At 46.3% G+C, this 14,896-nt stretch overlaps 1 protein-coding gene and 1 long non-coding RNA gene across 2 annotated transcripts in view; both read right to left on the bottom strand.

Moving 5' to 3' along the window:
• The window catches only part of LOC127040170 (uncharacterized), a 159,138-nt gene that overhangs the window by 22,458 nt on the left and 121,784 nt on the right, over positions 1-14,896 (bottom strand). The gene's annotated exons all lie outside the window — the stretch shown is intronic.
• Positions 2,908-3,849, bottom strand: LOC127054863 (olfactory receptor 52E2-like). The gene has a single exon (XM_050961251.1). The coding sequence runs from the start codon at positions 3,847-3,849 to the stop codon at positions 2,908-2,910; it is 942 nt and encodes a 313-aa protein (XP_050817208.1).

Below are 14,896 nucleotides of genomic sequence, written 5' to 3'. Positions count from 1 at the left end.
TGGCAAGAATACTGTGGGAGACTATATCAAAAGCTTTGTTAAATTCAAGGAATGACACAGCCATTGTTTTCTCCTCATCCACCGAGCCAGTTATCTCCTCATAGAATGCAGTTAAATTAGTCAGGCATGACTTGCCCTTGGTGAATCCATGCTGACTGTTCCTGATCACTTTCTTCTCCTCTAAGTGCTTCAGAATTGATTTCTTGAGGACCTGCTCCATGATTTTTCCAGGGACTGAGGTGAGGCTGACTGGCCTGTAGTTCCCTGGATCCTATTTCTTCCATTTTTTAAAGATGGGCACTACATTAGTTTTTTCCAGTCATCCGGGACCTCCATCAATCACCATGAGTTTTCAAAGATAATGGCCAATGGCTCTGCAATCACATCTGCCAATGTCTTTAGCATCCTCAGATGCAGCACATCCTGCCCCATGGGCATGTGTTCATCCAGCTTTTCTAAAAAGTCCCAAATCATTTCTTTCTCCCCAAAGGGTTGGTCACCTCCACCCCATCCTTTCCTGCCCAGTGCAGCAGTCTTGGACCTGACCTTGTTTGTGAAGACAGAGGGGGAAAAAAGCTTGAGTACATTAGCTTTTTCTACATACTCTCTCACTAGGTTGCCTTCCTCATTCAGTAAAGGTCCCACACTTACCTTGACTTTCTTCTTCTATATGGCCCAGCTGTGTGACTCCTCCTGCTTTTATGCCTGCTGATGCTGGAACAACTCACCTAAGGGGGCTGGAACATGGAATGCCAGGAGTCCAGGGCCAACTTTTAAATGTGGTTCAGTTTTCACTGTAAAATAATAGATGGTAGGGGTCTTGGGAGAGGAGAGGTTTGTCTGTAGGAGAGGAGAGACTGAACAGGTGGTGGGCAAAGAGCCATGGGGAAAGGAGAGTGGAGGAGAGGAGTACTCAGTGAAAGATTCAGCGAGAAGCAAAGGGGGCCTCAGCAGAGAGGTAAAGCAGGGACAAGAGGAGGTGGCCTGTGGGTGGAACCATGGAGAAAAAGTGGAAGGGGGCATCGGGGGTGGAGCGCAGGCCAGGACACCACAGCCCAGGTGTTTCCCTCTCTTGAAGACAGGTTGGGGGCTGTACAGCCTAGGGAGGTTTAGCCTCCCCTGGCCTATTATACTTGCTGCTTACGTGGGCCACTTCCTACCAGCTCCCTGAAAATGTCCCAAGGGCTCCGGAAAGCAGCCTGAAGGCTGTCTGCTCACCCCACAGGAAATCAGATTGACAAAGGATTCCTGCCCAGACTAGGAAAGCATCCAGTGTGTGAAAGAAACGTATTGAAACATCTCTGAGGGTGAGGATCTTACCTGTATCCAGTTTCTGACTGTATTAGATATAGACTTGTGTGTTTTATTTTATTTTACTTGGTAATTCACTTTGTTCTGTCTGTTACTACTTGAAGCCACTTAAATCCTACTTTCTCTCTTTAATAAAATCTCTTTTTACTTATTAATTAACCCAGAGTAGGTATTAATTCCTGGGGGGGGAGCTGTGAATTTCTCTCTATCAGTGTTATAGAGGGCGAAAAACTTGAGTTTACCCTTTATAAGCTTTATACAGGGTCAAACGGATTTATTTGGATTTAGTCCCTATTGGGAGTTGGGCATCTGAGTGTTATGGACAAGAACATTTCTGTTAGCTGCTTTCAGGTTAAGCCTGCAGCTGTGGGGCAAGTAATTCAGACTGAATTGGAGTCTGTGTTGGAGCAGGCGGGTGTGTCTGGCTCAACAAGACAGGGTGCTGGAGTCCTGAGCTGCCAGGTCAGGAAATCAGGGACAGAATTAGTATTGGCATATGAATTAGCAGCTTCCAAGGGGGGTTCTGTGATCTAACCCTCACAAGAACAATGAACAAAAAAATATGAACAGTTCACAAAAATAAGACACCCCGCTCTATGGACACAGGGACATCACAAAGAGCCCTCTCTGGGACGCAAGGGAAGTTCATAGTCTGTTCCACTCCAAAATCAGCTGCACAAAGCAATAAGTTATTTTTACTCACAGGTGCTGTAGTAGTTAAACACCACAGTCCAGTTCTCAAAAACACACAGTTTCACAACTCTCACCAATAAGCTTTAGTAGAATGTCCTCTATTCCTACAGCAGTTTTCCTGTATAAGGACTTTCCAGTTGAAACATTAGGTTTATCCTCCAGGTTTTGTGATGGATTCAATGTAGAAAAATCATATTTTCCTCACCAACTTTCTGTACATATGACAAAGAACTTCAGCATTGCTGATTCTTTCTTTTTCTCTTTGGTTCTCTGAAAGTGTAGCTACTGTTTGTAAAACTGAAAAGAACCATGGCTGCACAGAGACTAATGGAAAACTACTTTGCCTCAAAATGCTATAATATCTTATGGTAGTCTCAGGACAGGTCTACACTCAGCTGGGATCAATGCTCTGAGATCGATCCACCAGTGGTTGATTTAGCGGGTCTGGTAAAGAGATGAGTAAGATAAGTCAATGGGAGATTCTCTCCTGTCAACCCCCCAGCTCCCTCCCACACTGTAGACCCCACAGTTACTTGACGTAAGGTACATCGACTCCAGCTACCTTATTCACGTAGCTGCAGTTGCGTAGAGTAGGTTCACTTACCGTGCTAGTGTAGACATACTCTTAGAGTCACAGAAAGGCTGAGTAACAGGGTGTGTGGGGATGGAGGCTGATTGATGACAGTTAAAGAGGTCAAGTGATGCTCAGAGAGATGTAACTCAGCAATGGAAAGAGCCGTGCTGAGTGATGGAGTGATAAGATATTGTGTGGGAGGAACTTAGCATACTGTGAACTTCTACAATGCTGAGCTCAACCACAATGAGACAGGGCACCCTTGATTAATGAGGAGATATGCTTTCCCCCTCTTGTAACACAGGTTTCAAGTCAGTGGCCTCAGGCGATCACCTTCTGCAGCAGATGTATTTGCCCACTTTGTCACGAAGCTCTTTGGTTCTGATCCCATAAATGATAGGGTTGAGCATGGGAGGGATGAGGAGATAGAGGTCAGACAAGATGACGTGAACATGGGGAGCGATGCCTTGACCAAACGGGTATGTGAGATTGGAGAAGATGCTAGGGGCGTAATATGTCAGCATCAAACAAATGTGGGTTGTGCAAGTGTTGAGAGCTTTCTGGTGAGCATTCTTAGAGGAGATTCTGAGGACGGCCCTGATGATCTGACTGTAGGACAGGGCAATAAGCGTCAGGTCAAACCCCATAACTACAAATCCTAGCACCGAGCTATATATCCTGTTTACTGTAATGTCCCCACACACCATCTTGAACACAGCTATGTGCTCGCATTGCGTGTGGGGGATAATGCGGTTGGCATAGAATGGCTGCCTGCCCAGGAGCAGGGGTAGGGGCAGAATGAAGAGAACAGCTCTTATCAAACCTACAAGCTCGAGCTTAGCTATTAGTGCATTGCTGAGGATGGTGGCATATCTCAGGGGGTTACATATGGCAACGTAGCGATCGAAGGCCATTGTCACGAGGGTGGCTGAGTGCATAACAGAAACCATGTGAAGGAAGAACATCTGGGTGAGGCAGCCAGACATAGTAATGCCTTTCAAATTGAACCAGAATATGCCCAGTGCCTTTGGCATGACGAAGGTAGGTGTGGCGATGTCTGTGAGCGCCAGCATGCAGAGCAGCAGGTACATTGGCTTGTGCAGGGTCTGCTCCTTACCTACAACACACAGAAGCGTGAAATTTCCCAACAGGCTGATAATGTAGAACATAGAGAAAGGGATGGAAATCCAGATGTGGGCAGCCTCCAGGCCGGGGATGCCCGTTAGGATGAACGTTGAAGGGTCAGAGGGGGTGAAGTTGAAAGCTGCCATGAGGTGGTTGATGCATCAATATGACTCAGAAATGCTCAAAGTGCCTGTAAAGGGAGAGAAGCACAGTGAAGGAGTTACATGCTTTATAACAAATAGTACAGTAAATTTTTTATAGCTATTCATATTCTAGGAGTCTTTTTGAGTGGGGAGTGAAGAAGCACCAACAGTGTCACTCCCTGCTTTATATAACTTTAGCATATGTCAGGAACTCTTTGTTTCAAAACTTATTTTCAAGAGTAGTTTGTGGGAAAATTACAAATGGAGTCCAGAGTTCTTCAGCCTGGTCACATACAGGAAAAGATAAGGGAGGAAGTGAAGTAGCTAAAACCTCATGGTGCAGCCTGCTGTGAATGGTGAGCTGCACTGTCAAGGAGAGGGTACCATATTTTAACATTAAAAAATAGGACACTGCATGGAGAGGAAGGGTAGCCCCACCCTGCCACTGTTCACTCCCTCCAACAGCCCCCCACAGAAACTCCAACCCATCCAACCCCCTTGTCCCCTGATCAGCCCCTCTTGGGACCCCTGCTCATAAGTGACCCCCAGGACCCCACCCCATATCTAAGCGCTGCAGCTCCTTGTCCCCTGATTGCCCCCACCCAGGACTCCAGCCTCTAACTGCCCCTTGGGACTCCACCCCCTATCTAAACCTCCCTTCTCCTTGTCCCTGTCTGCCCCTACTGAAACCTCCCCCAACTTGCCCCATAGGACCCCACCCTTTACCCATCCCCTGACAAACCCCTGGGACTCTGATGCCTATCCAACCGCTGTCTGTCCCTGACTTCCCCCCCGAACCTCTGACCCATCTGCCCCCCCCCGAACCTCCACCCCATCCAACCCCCCCTGCTCCCTGTCCCTTGACTGCCCCCCTGGAACCCCTTACCCCTTCTCTAACCCTCCAACCCCCTTACCGTGCTGTGCAGAGCCAGACATGCTGCTGCATACATGCTGCCATGCTCCCCTGCGGAGCCACAGCCCTCCCCCTCTCCCCAGCACCTGCCTTCCAGATTTGAACACCTCAAAATTCAGGAGTGCTCAAGCTCAGTTTGGGCAGCTGTTACTTCATTTCTCCCAAATCAAATAAACTGATCCACTGTAACTTGCTGTAGAAAAAGTAGGATAAAATTGAGCAAGTAATGCTTCTCAGTGGTTATTAGGACTGGAATTGCTATTTTCAACAGCCATTGCCTTTTGTCTGTTTGTTTGTTTAAAAGGAAGACAGTGATATTGCATTGGCAAATTCCCCATAGAAAGAAAGAATGGAACAAAAGAATAATAAAGTCACCTCAACTTTTCCTCATTTATGGAGGACAGTATAATAATATGTATCCAGATATTCTCCAATCACGCAAGCTGAAAATTGTTCCACTTTACTGCAGCTCTGTAACGGTATGGGAACCAATCCTGTCTGTGTTCTGGGCACATCCAAAATTCCTGCTGAATGACCTGCCCTGGGAGTGAGTTACCAGTGACCCAGGGTTGTGGCAGAAGGAGGATGCAAGTGCAGGGGGAGATCCCAGGGCTGGGGCAGCGGAAGGTGTGGGGGGGTGAAGAGCCCAGGTCTGAGGTGGCAGGGGAATGCGGCGAGGAGGTCAGGGTTAGGATGGGGGGCAGCCAATTTTTTTTTGCTTGGGGTGGCAGGAAAGCTAGAGCTGGCCCTGGTGACATGCCCTTGTAAAATTATAGCATCCATTATGTATAGGCTGTCTGAAGCATTCTCAGGGAGGCTCATCTGGTGGAAGATAAGTTTCCATTGTTTCCTCCAATGGCTCATTGCCCTGAATAAGTCCTTCCCAACCAGTTATCTAGATTGAAATCATCCTGCCTAGTGGGCGTTACCCAGGTATAACTACATTTGAAATACAGATAAGTAGTCAATATTCATAACTGCAGACAAAAATCATACATGTATACAAATCAGATAATAATATTCAGAAAATCATAACTTTTCCAATGACATCTTACATGACCTGTCTTGCATAAAATGTATCATAATTATGCTATTTTCATATAATAATAATTTCTCTATGATCAATAATGGGTACATTGTCACAAATATCTATGGTTATTTCTACCAGTGAAATGCCTGAAGTAACATAACATCAACAATTGGGAACAAAACTGAGTAAAGGTTGTGTCACCCAGGATGCAGTTCTGTGGCTTATCGGGGCAAAGAGACCCTGAAACTCCCCAAACACACTCTGTACCAGGAAAGATCCCAAAGCTGGCCTTGGATCAACAATCCTGCAGAAAAAAATTATTTCAGCAGCACTAACCACCTATCCGTCTACATTCCACTCTGTGACCCTGTGACATTCCCCTCTGGTGTTATTTGGACCAGTGATCTGCTAGGTCACAGCAGTCCTTCACTCTTGGAGCCAGACTGACCCTGCTCTGCTGTGAGAACCCCCACTCCTGGGCTGTTCACGCACAGCCTCTACCATGTTAGCTGCTGCTTGGATTGTGTGACTGAATGACACTAGCCAATATCAGTGGTCCCAGACACAACCCTAGGAACCTCCGTCTTGCAGTGTCCAGTTATGCCCGCTGGATGCTGGAAGCTTAGATGAGTTTATCAGTTTAACAAAGAAATTGATATGCACCAAGTCTATTATCCCAAGGGGAGTCTCTTACATGCTTCAAACCAAACATACTGCTTCAGATTGAATAAACAGCACATTTTTTATCCACAAAGAGAGATGTTAAGTAATATTTAGTGATAGGCAAAAAGTCAGAGTGGTTACCAAAATAAAATAAAATATAAAAATGCAGTATAAACTCTCAACCCTATTCCACTGGGCAACATTGAGATGAAGCAGTTTTTCTCACCCCACAGGATATAGCAGTCCTTAATATACAGGTTTCTACCTTAAACCTGGGCCAATCTCTCTGTTGGAGTCTTGCATTCTTCTCAATGTCTTCCTTGCTTGCAGCGAAGGTGGCGGCCAGAGATGGGCTCAGTATGTGTCCGCTCTGTCTGTTTTACACCCTCTGTCCATGTGTTTGGGGAGCACACGTCCAGGTATGTCTAGGGGGCATTGCTGAGTTTCTGCAAGCAAGGTTGAGCAAATCACTTTATGGGATGTCATGCAGGTGAGTCAGTGTACTGTAGCTCCCTTGCTGGACAATGGGTGTTGATGTGTTGTTTGACACCCTGTCTGAGTGTTTGTTACTTTCCCTGCTGTTGCCTCTGGGTGGGGGCTAATATCTGGCTGATTCCCCAACTTGCAGCATATTTTAGTGACCACCATATAACAGAATTCTCATAATTCTATATACATTTATGATACATATATGGGTAGAGACATGACTTTCAGCAAATAATGATGTTTCTCTTGATACCTTACAAGGCCTGCTTTATATGTAAGATCTTGATTATCTGAAAATGAGGAATATGGGAGTATAGAATGTCACAGCACCCACAAAGCCTCAGTGCTACTCGCCTATCATTGCACATCCCCTACCTGCCTCCACAACCCTCAGCAGTGCCCAGTTCTCTGTGCATACCCCCTACCTGTCCCCACAGCCTCCAGCACTGCCAGCCTGCCTCTGTACACTCCTCTTCCTTCCACACAATCCCTGGTGCTGGTCACCTGTCCATGGAGATCCCCCACCCCCAGAATTTCCACCCTGCCACACAGTGATACCCCTCACCCAGGACCAAAACCAGGTGCCACACACCACAGAAACAGCTCACAGGTACACCTCTTCAGTCTAGGATAAACTCAGTGTCTGCCTGTACCGGGGAAAAGGAGGAGATGAGACTGAACTGCCTTTCTGGGGGCAAAGGGAACCCTGGCTGCAGCTCAACCTGTGCAGGGAAGGAGAGATGGACAGACCTAGCAGGAGGGGGAGAGGAGGTGGGATTAAAAGGAGCCAGTGTGAGCAACTCTTCTTCAAAAAGACACAAAGCTTTAAAGTATTGAGTCCAGTTAGAAACCCAGACATCCCTTCCTGAGGCTGCTTTTCTGTGTTGGCAATTGCTGATGTTGCCACAAAACTGTAGTGGGCTTTCCCATGGAAGGAAGTATGGTCCAGGTGGAGGATGGTGTCAGAGACCATCTGCCAGACTAGGGATAGGCTACCTAAGGCACAGGTGCCAAAGGCGGCATGGGAGGTGATTTTCAGTGGCACTCACACTCTGACACCTGGGTCCTGGCCTCCGTTCCAGGGGGCTCTGCATTTTAATTTAACTTTAAATGATGCTTCTTAAACATTTTATTTACTTTACATACAACAATAGTTTAGTTATATATTATAAACTTATAGAAAGACACCTTCTTAAAATGTTAAAATGTATGACTGGCACGCAAAACCTTCAATCAGAGTGAATAAATGAAGACTCAATACAACATTTCTGAAAGGCTGCCGACCCCTGTGCTAGAGTGTGGCCACTTTCCATTGCAGTCTCAAACACCTCCTGGACCCAAGAGGCCTCATGACACCTCTTTGCTCTGTGCATCAGGGAGGACGTCCATTCCCCATGTTGCATAGTTTCAGAACTCTGTGCCACTGTCATCTGGATACTGCACGTCCCGCAGTCCTGCCCACACCCACCACACAGATTGTGTGTTCCTGGACCTCCCCAGGTAACATTTGCAACACAACCTCTAATGATTCTCATCCTCTCCAGAAACGGAGATGAAGGGTCTCTCTCCCTTTGCCCTCTCTTTAAAAAAAATGGCTATCCTAATTGTTTTGAAGCTTTAAATCTGTGAATTTGAGATTTAAGCAACTCTCCCGTCAATTCTCCTTGGGTCCAAAGAAGCTCACGCATCCTTAGAGGCCACAGAGCGACTCCAGATGAAGTCACTGGAGGCTCATGGCTGATGTAAATCAGGGAATTTATTTAACTCAGTATATGTGGATTTAGGGCAAACTCCTGGCTCAATTAGGAATTTTGCCTTTGATCTCAAGGGGCCCAGTTTCACTCTGCATGTTTAATTTTCAGCTCCTGGCTGTCAAATTCATGGATTTGGGTCCTGCTGCAGAGAGCGCTATTCTGTTAGGGTGATGAGAGAGTCTGAGGGAACCCCCAGTTCATGTGGTGTTCTGAGACTGAGAATGAAAGTTGGGAGTTTCAAAACAGAGGAGCCTTCATTTTGCTCTCACAGAAGCCAGTGTCAATCTAGAGTGAACCAGTGAAGGCAGAATCAGAGAGTAGAATCTGGGCAATGTGTGGCCTATTCTTGTTGTGAACCCTCTGGTAACACAGTTACCCACTGCAGAAGCTTTGGCTGCACTTCCAAAAAGGGCACTGAGGTTCCTGAATTGGAAAACTTGAGCAAACCACAGGAAAAACCATACAGTTAAAAAAAAAAAGTTACTGAGAAAGATAGAAGGACACAGTAAGAGAAAACGAATTGAACTTAAATGCAAATATTTGTCTAAACTGTTTCCAATCTATTTGTAGTTTCAATTTTTCCAGGTAAATCCCTTGTTTTTTATGACAGTACTAAACAATTCAAGTCACCTTGCTGGTGAATTCCTGCCCGGTTGGTTCTTGATTTGAACCCTGGAAACCTTCCTGAGCCCTTACCACTCACTTTAATGCAGAAACAGGCAACTCACCAAAATCTCACGCAGCAGAGAGAGGAAATCTTTTTACTGCAACAGCAAGGTAGAGTCTTGAGAATCAGTGTATGAATGTCACATGTCTGACACTCGGAGTGCTGCACAGAGACCTTTATGATTCCCTTGTACAATCTCTGTGGATTTTCAAATTGGCCAGGACTCCCGTACAATTCCCTGGACTCTGTGTGAGCAGCTGGAAGAGCAGAAAATGGACCCTGGAGAACTTCAGCCTAAGAATCACCCCTCGGAGAAAAGAAATGATTTGCCGAGAACAGGGGCTTAGATTTTCAGGGCAAACTGTGTCTTGCAGACTGTTTAGTGTAGCAAATGACGATGGCTGTCTTTTCTGTGTGCAATATACTGCCATCTTCTATGAAGCTATCAGCTCACCTTTGCAATACAGCTTAGCTGCTTTTATAATAGAGATGTTAACCCCAGACATCACATAATTGTATTACTTTGTGACTCTGTGATTTATACCATGTATTATTCTTTCATTCATTTTAATAAAGATCTTAACAATTTGGAATAGTCCTCAGAATAGGTATACTTGCCGCACAACCTCAGGGTCCACTTATGACATTGAACACTCTAACAACAGGTGGTACTTGTGGCACTTTAGAGACTAACACATTTATTTGGGCATAAGCTTTCATGGGCTGAAACCCACTTCATCAGTTACATGGAGTGGAAAATACAGTAGACAGGTATATATACACAGCACATGAAAAGATGTGAATTGCCTTACAAGTGGGGGGGTCAGTGCTAATAAGACAATTTAATTAAAGTGGAAGGTCTGTATTCTCTAACCCTGTAGCTGGAATTGGGACAAGAACCTAAATATCTTCTGGTCAGATCATTGGCAAGATGTAATAAATTACTCCATAACTGAACCGTTTTGGTAAACTTTTCTTGCTTCTGCGTTATCCCAGGGGAACTGACTGGTGAAAGGGTCTGAGTCCGTACTCCCACCTGCTTTACCCAAAGGATGGCCTGACCTCATGGACACGCCTTCTACTCTCCTGTGTGGTACAGTGCTCATATTAGTTACGTAGCTGGGCCCAGGACGCCTGAGAGGCTAAATCACCGGTCTCATTGTGGTCACTTAGGGCGAAGGCTAGGGTGTCCCCACTTTGCTGTACTCTCTTCACATCAGATGCCTCACTAACCCACTGATCATTATATTAAGTTCAAACCAAATATAATTTTCATAGATTTATAGGTTATTCATAGATTCATAGACTCTAGGACTGGAAGGGACCTTGAGAGGTCATCGAGTCCAGTCCCCTGCCCTCATGGCAGGACCAAATACTGTCTAGACCATCCCTGATACACATTTATCTAACCTACTCTTAAATATCTCCAGAGATGGAGATTCCACAACCTCCCTAGGCAATTTATTCCAGTGTTTAACTACCCTGACAGTTAGGAACTTTTTCCTAATGTCCAACCTAAATCTCCCTTGCTGCAGTTTAAGCCCATTGCTTCTTGTTCTATTATTGGAGGCTAAAGTGAACAAGTTTTATCCTTCCTCCTGATGACACCCTTTTAGACACTTGAAAACTGCTATCATGTCCCCTCACAGTCTTCTCTTTTCCAAACTAAACAAACCCAATTCCTTCAACCTTCCTTCATAGGTCATGATCTCAAGACCTTTAATCATTCTTGTTGCTCTTCTCTGGACCCTCTCCAATTTCTCCACATCTTTCTTGAAATGTGGTGCCCAGAACTGGACACAATACTCCAGCTCAGGCCTAACCAGCACAGAGTAAAGTGGAAGAATGACTTCTCGTGTCTTGTTTACAACACACCTGTTAATGCATCCCAGTATCAGATTTGCTTTTTTTGCAACAGTATCACACTGTTGACTCATATTAAGCTTGTGGTCCACTATGACCCTAGATCTCTTTCTGCCATACTCCTTCCTAGACAGTCTCCTCCCATTCTGTATGTGTGAAACTGATTGTTCCTTCCTAAGTGGAGCACTTTGCATTTATCTTTATTGAACTTCATCCTGTTTACCTCAGACCATTTCTCTAATTTGTCCAGATCATTTTGAATTTTGACCCTGTCCTCCAAAGCAGTTGCAATCCCTCCCAGTTTGGAATCGTCAACAATATTCCATTACTACATGGAAAGAAAAGCTGGTAAATCATACTGATTGGGACAATTTAACCAAAACAGTTCAGCTCAAATCAAAATAAGGTTCAAAGAATGCAATTAAAACATGAAGAAACTATTTTTCCCTTCCAGTTTCCCCTTGCTTTTCTTAACCCTGCCCATGCTTCGCTCTTAGAGGGTTAACAAATATCACGAACCTGCTGCAAAATGCCTCAGAGTCAGGGGAAACAGCCTGCTTTTCACTCCTTGGCTCAGCTTCTCCAAATTCACACAGAGCAGGTGGCCCTTTGCAAAGCAGCTGCTCTGATTACTCACCCTGATGGAACCTGACTCCAGCAAGGAGGAACCTATTGGAGCATATCCAAAACTACCACATCCAATTCCAGAAGTTTCTGGAAATGCAGTGATAAATTTGGCTAGCAAGAGTGACTCAGACACAACTCATTCCTACCCTGGCTAATATCTTCCTATTGAACAAGAGCCCCCTTTGTGTGGCCCCATTAATTCAATGTTCTCCAGAACACAAGGTCTCTTATTACCCTCCTCTTCCTTTATTTGGGACCCTCACCGTCCTGCTTGCTGGGATCAGCATTGCTTCAGGCTTGCCACATCCCCTGCTCCTCCTTTGTTCCTGAGGCCCTGCCGCATCCCGTCTCTGTCCCTGAGGCCTGGCCCCCTGCTCCGCCTCTTCTCCCAAGATCCTGGCCACCAGCAAGGACAGAACCAAGCTATTTTAAGAGCTCCCCAAGAAGGCCAGCCTGCTGTGGGGAGCCCCGGACATGCCATCTTCCCTTTGTAGCATGCCATAGGGGGTGGGAATATGGGCTGGGGGCTGGTCTCATGCCCCTTATCCCCTCACTCAGGGCAGGTGGAGTATCCTGGCTCCCTGAGTAACACTTACCACAGCCCAGCTCCAGCTTCAAGCCTGGCAAGGGGGCGGTGATCAGGGAAAGTTGAGTAGCAGGGGCTGGGGCAACAGGAGGGAGAAGAGGGTCCAGGGAAGGGCCATGGAGGCGACAGAGAAGGGGACACAGAGTGGATGGAGCTCCTGCATGTGTCCCACTTTTGCCTTTTGAATAGGTGGTCACTCTACACTGAACGAGCTGGGCTGGGATCGGAGCAGGACATGCCTCTGTGGGAGAGCAAAGACCCATTTCCACCCCTTTGTATTGCTGGGGCAGCATAAACGGAGGGGCTGCAGAGGGAATCTGGGCCTGAGCCTCTTGCCAGCACTTCTATATGTCAGACCCTCATTCACACATTCTGTCTCGGTGGGGAGTGGGCTCAGCAGGTCTGCAGTGTGCAGAGCCATCAACGGGGCTGCCTGAATGGCTTCTCCTGGGCCTCCTGCGTTAATTGTGTCTCTGGCATGACTCAGTCACTAGTAACTGGCTGAGGGCATAGGGAAAGGGTGGGTTACTGAGACCCTTGAATAGCCCCTATCCACAGCTTGTGCAGCATTCATGAATCACGCAGCTCCTAGAGTTCTCGGGAAGGGTGAATACTGTGACTGCAAAACAGCTCTGCTGCTTTTTTCATAGCCCACGAATATTTAACCAGAGACAGGACAGTGGCAGGTCATGTGTAATGGGAACAGCATCCACATCCCTTCTCTTTATTGACTCTGTCAAGAGGAATACTGAGGTCTGAGTAGCCACCGATACCACTCGTCATGGGCCAACATCCCCCCGGTCCCCTGGCTCTCCACAAAGACAGTCACTTTGTAAATGCTGCTGCCTGCCTTGGTCTCCTTCCCCCGGTGCCCTGTCCACCCTCACCAGCCCCTCTCCCACTGCTCTTGGCCTTTGACCCATCAGAACCTATCTCTACAGTGAGGAGATCAGTAGCATATGTCGTCTAGAATGTAAGGGCCCACGATGGAACAGGTGGGTGTGGTCCATATATTTCGTCTCCCTTGTCATGAGAGCTGAAGCCAGGTGATGAACTGACCCTTCACTTGACGAACACTCTGATTATCCTCCATTGTTTTTAGGTGACAGATCTGAGAAACTGCCCCACATTAAAGCATAAGCAGAGTAAGTTTTGGAACAAACTCCTACATTTAACAGTAATAAGTTACTAGGATCAAATGGGATTCACCCAAGAGTTCTGAAGGAACTCAAATATCAAACTGCAGAATTACTAACCGTGGTATGTAATCTATGATTTAAATCAGCCTCTGTACTATCCAACTAGCACATACATATTGTGATGCTGATTTTCAAAAAAGGCTCCAGAGGCGATCCTAACAATATAGGCCAGTAAACCCAACTAGAGTACCAGGCAAATTGGTTGAAATTACAGGAAAAAATAGAATTATCAGACACATAGATGGACACATTTTGTTGGGGAAGAATCAACACAGCTTTTGAAAGGAAAACCATGCTTCTCCAATCTATTAAAATTCTTTGAGTGGGTCAACAAAAATGTGGGCGAGGGAGATCCAGTGGATATACTCTACTTGGACTTTCAGAAAGTCATTGAGAAGGTCTCTCACCAAACGCTCTTAAGGAAAATAAGCAGTCCTGGGAAAAGGAGGAAGTAGCTGGTTTAAAGATAGGAAATAAAGGGAAGCAATAAATGGTCAGTTCTCAAAAGGGAGAGAAGTAAATTGCGGGGTCCTCCTGGGATCTGTAGTGGGACTGGTGCTATTCAACATATACATAATTGTCTGGAAAAAGGGGTAAATTGTGATGTGGCAAAATGTGTAGACAAGACAAAATTACTCAATATATTGTGACAGACTCAAAGCAGTGGGGTACAGGAGTCTGATAGAGGGCAAATATATTGGTCACTGGATGAGTAGTTTTCTGTTCCCTGAGTGACCAGCGCAGGGGCTGCAGTAGAGTAATCAATAACCTGCTACAACCAATTAAGGCAGACAGGCTGATTATAACACCTGCAGCCAATCAAGGCAGGCTAATCAGGGTACCTGGGTTTAAAAAGGAGCTCACTCCAGTCAGGCTGGTGGAAGTCAGAGGAGAGGAAGTGCGTGTGAGCAGCTGGGAGCAAGAGGCGTAAGGAGCTGAGAGTGAGAGAGTGTGCTGCTGGAGAACTAAGGAGTACAAGCGTTATCAGACACCAGGAGGAAGGTCCTGTTGTGAGCATAAAGAAGGTGTTTGGAGGAGGCCATGGGGAAGTAGCCCAGGGGGGTTGTAGCTGTCATACAGCTGTTACAAGAGGCACTATAGACAGCTGCAATCCACAGGGCCCTGGGCTGGAACTCGGAGTAGAGGTTGGGCCCGGGTTCCTCCCAAACCTCCCAACTCCTGATCAGACACAAGAGAAGTTGACCCAGACGGTGGGGAAGATCACTGAGGTGAGGAAGTCTGCCAACAAGCGCAGGACCCAC

This window comes from Gopherus flavomarginatus, chromosome 1 (assembly GCF_025201925.1).
Source record: "Gopherus flavomarginatus isolate rGopFla2 chromosome 1, rGopFla2.mat.asm, whole genome shotgun sequence".
In the NCBI taxonomy this organism is placed as follows: Eukaryota; Metazoa; Chordata; order Testudines; family Testudinidae; genus Gopherus; species Gopherus flavomarginatus.
This window is presented reverse-complemented; position numbering and strand designations above follow the sequence as displayed.

Excerpts from the sequence above, each read along its gene's own strand:
- LOC127054863 (XM_050961251.1), bottom strand. The coding sequence starts at position 3,849 with ATGGCAGCTTTCAACTTCACCCCCTCTGACCCTTCAACGTTCATCCTA.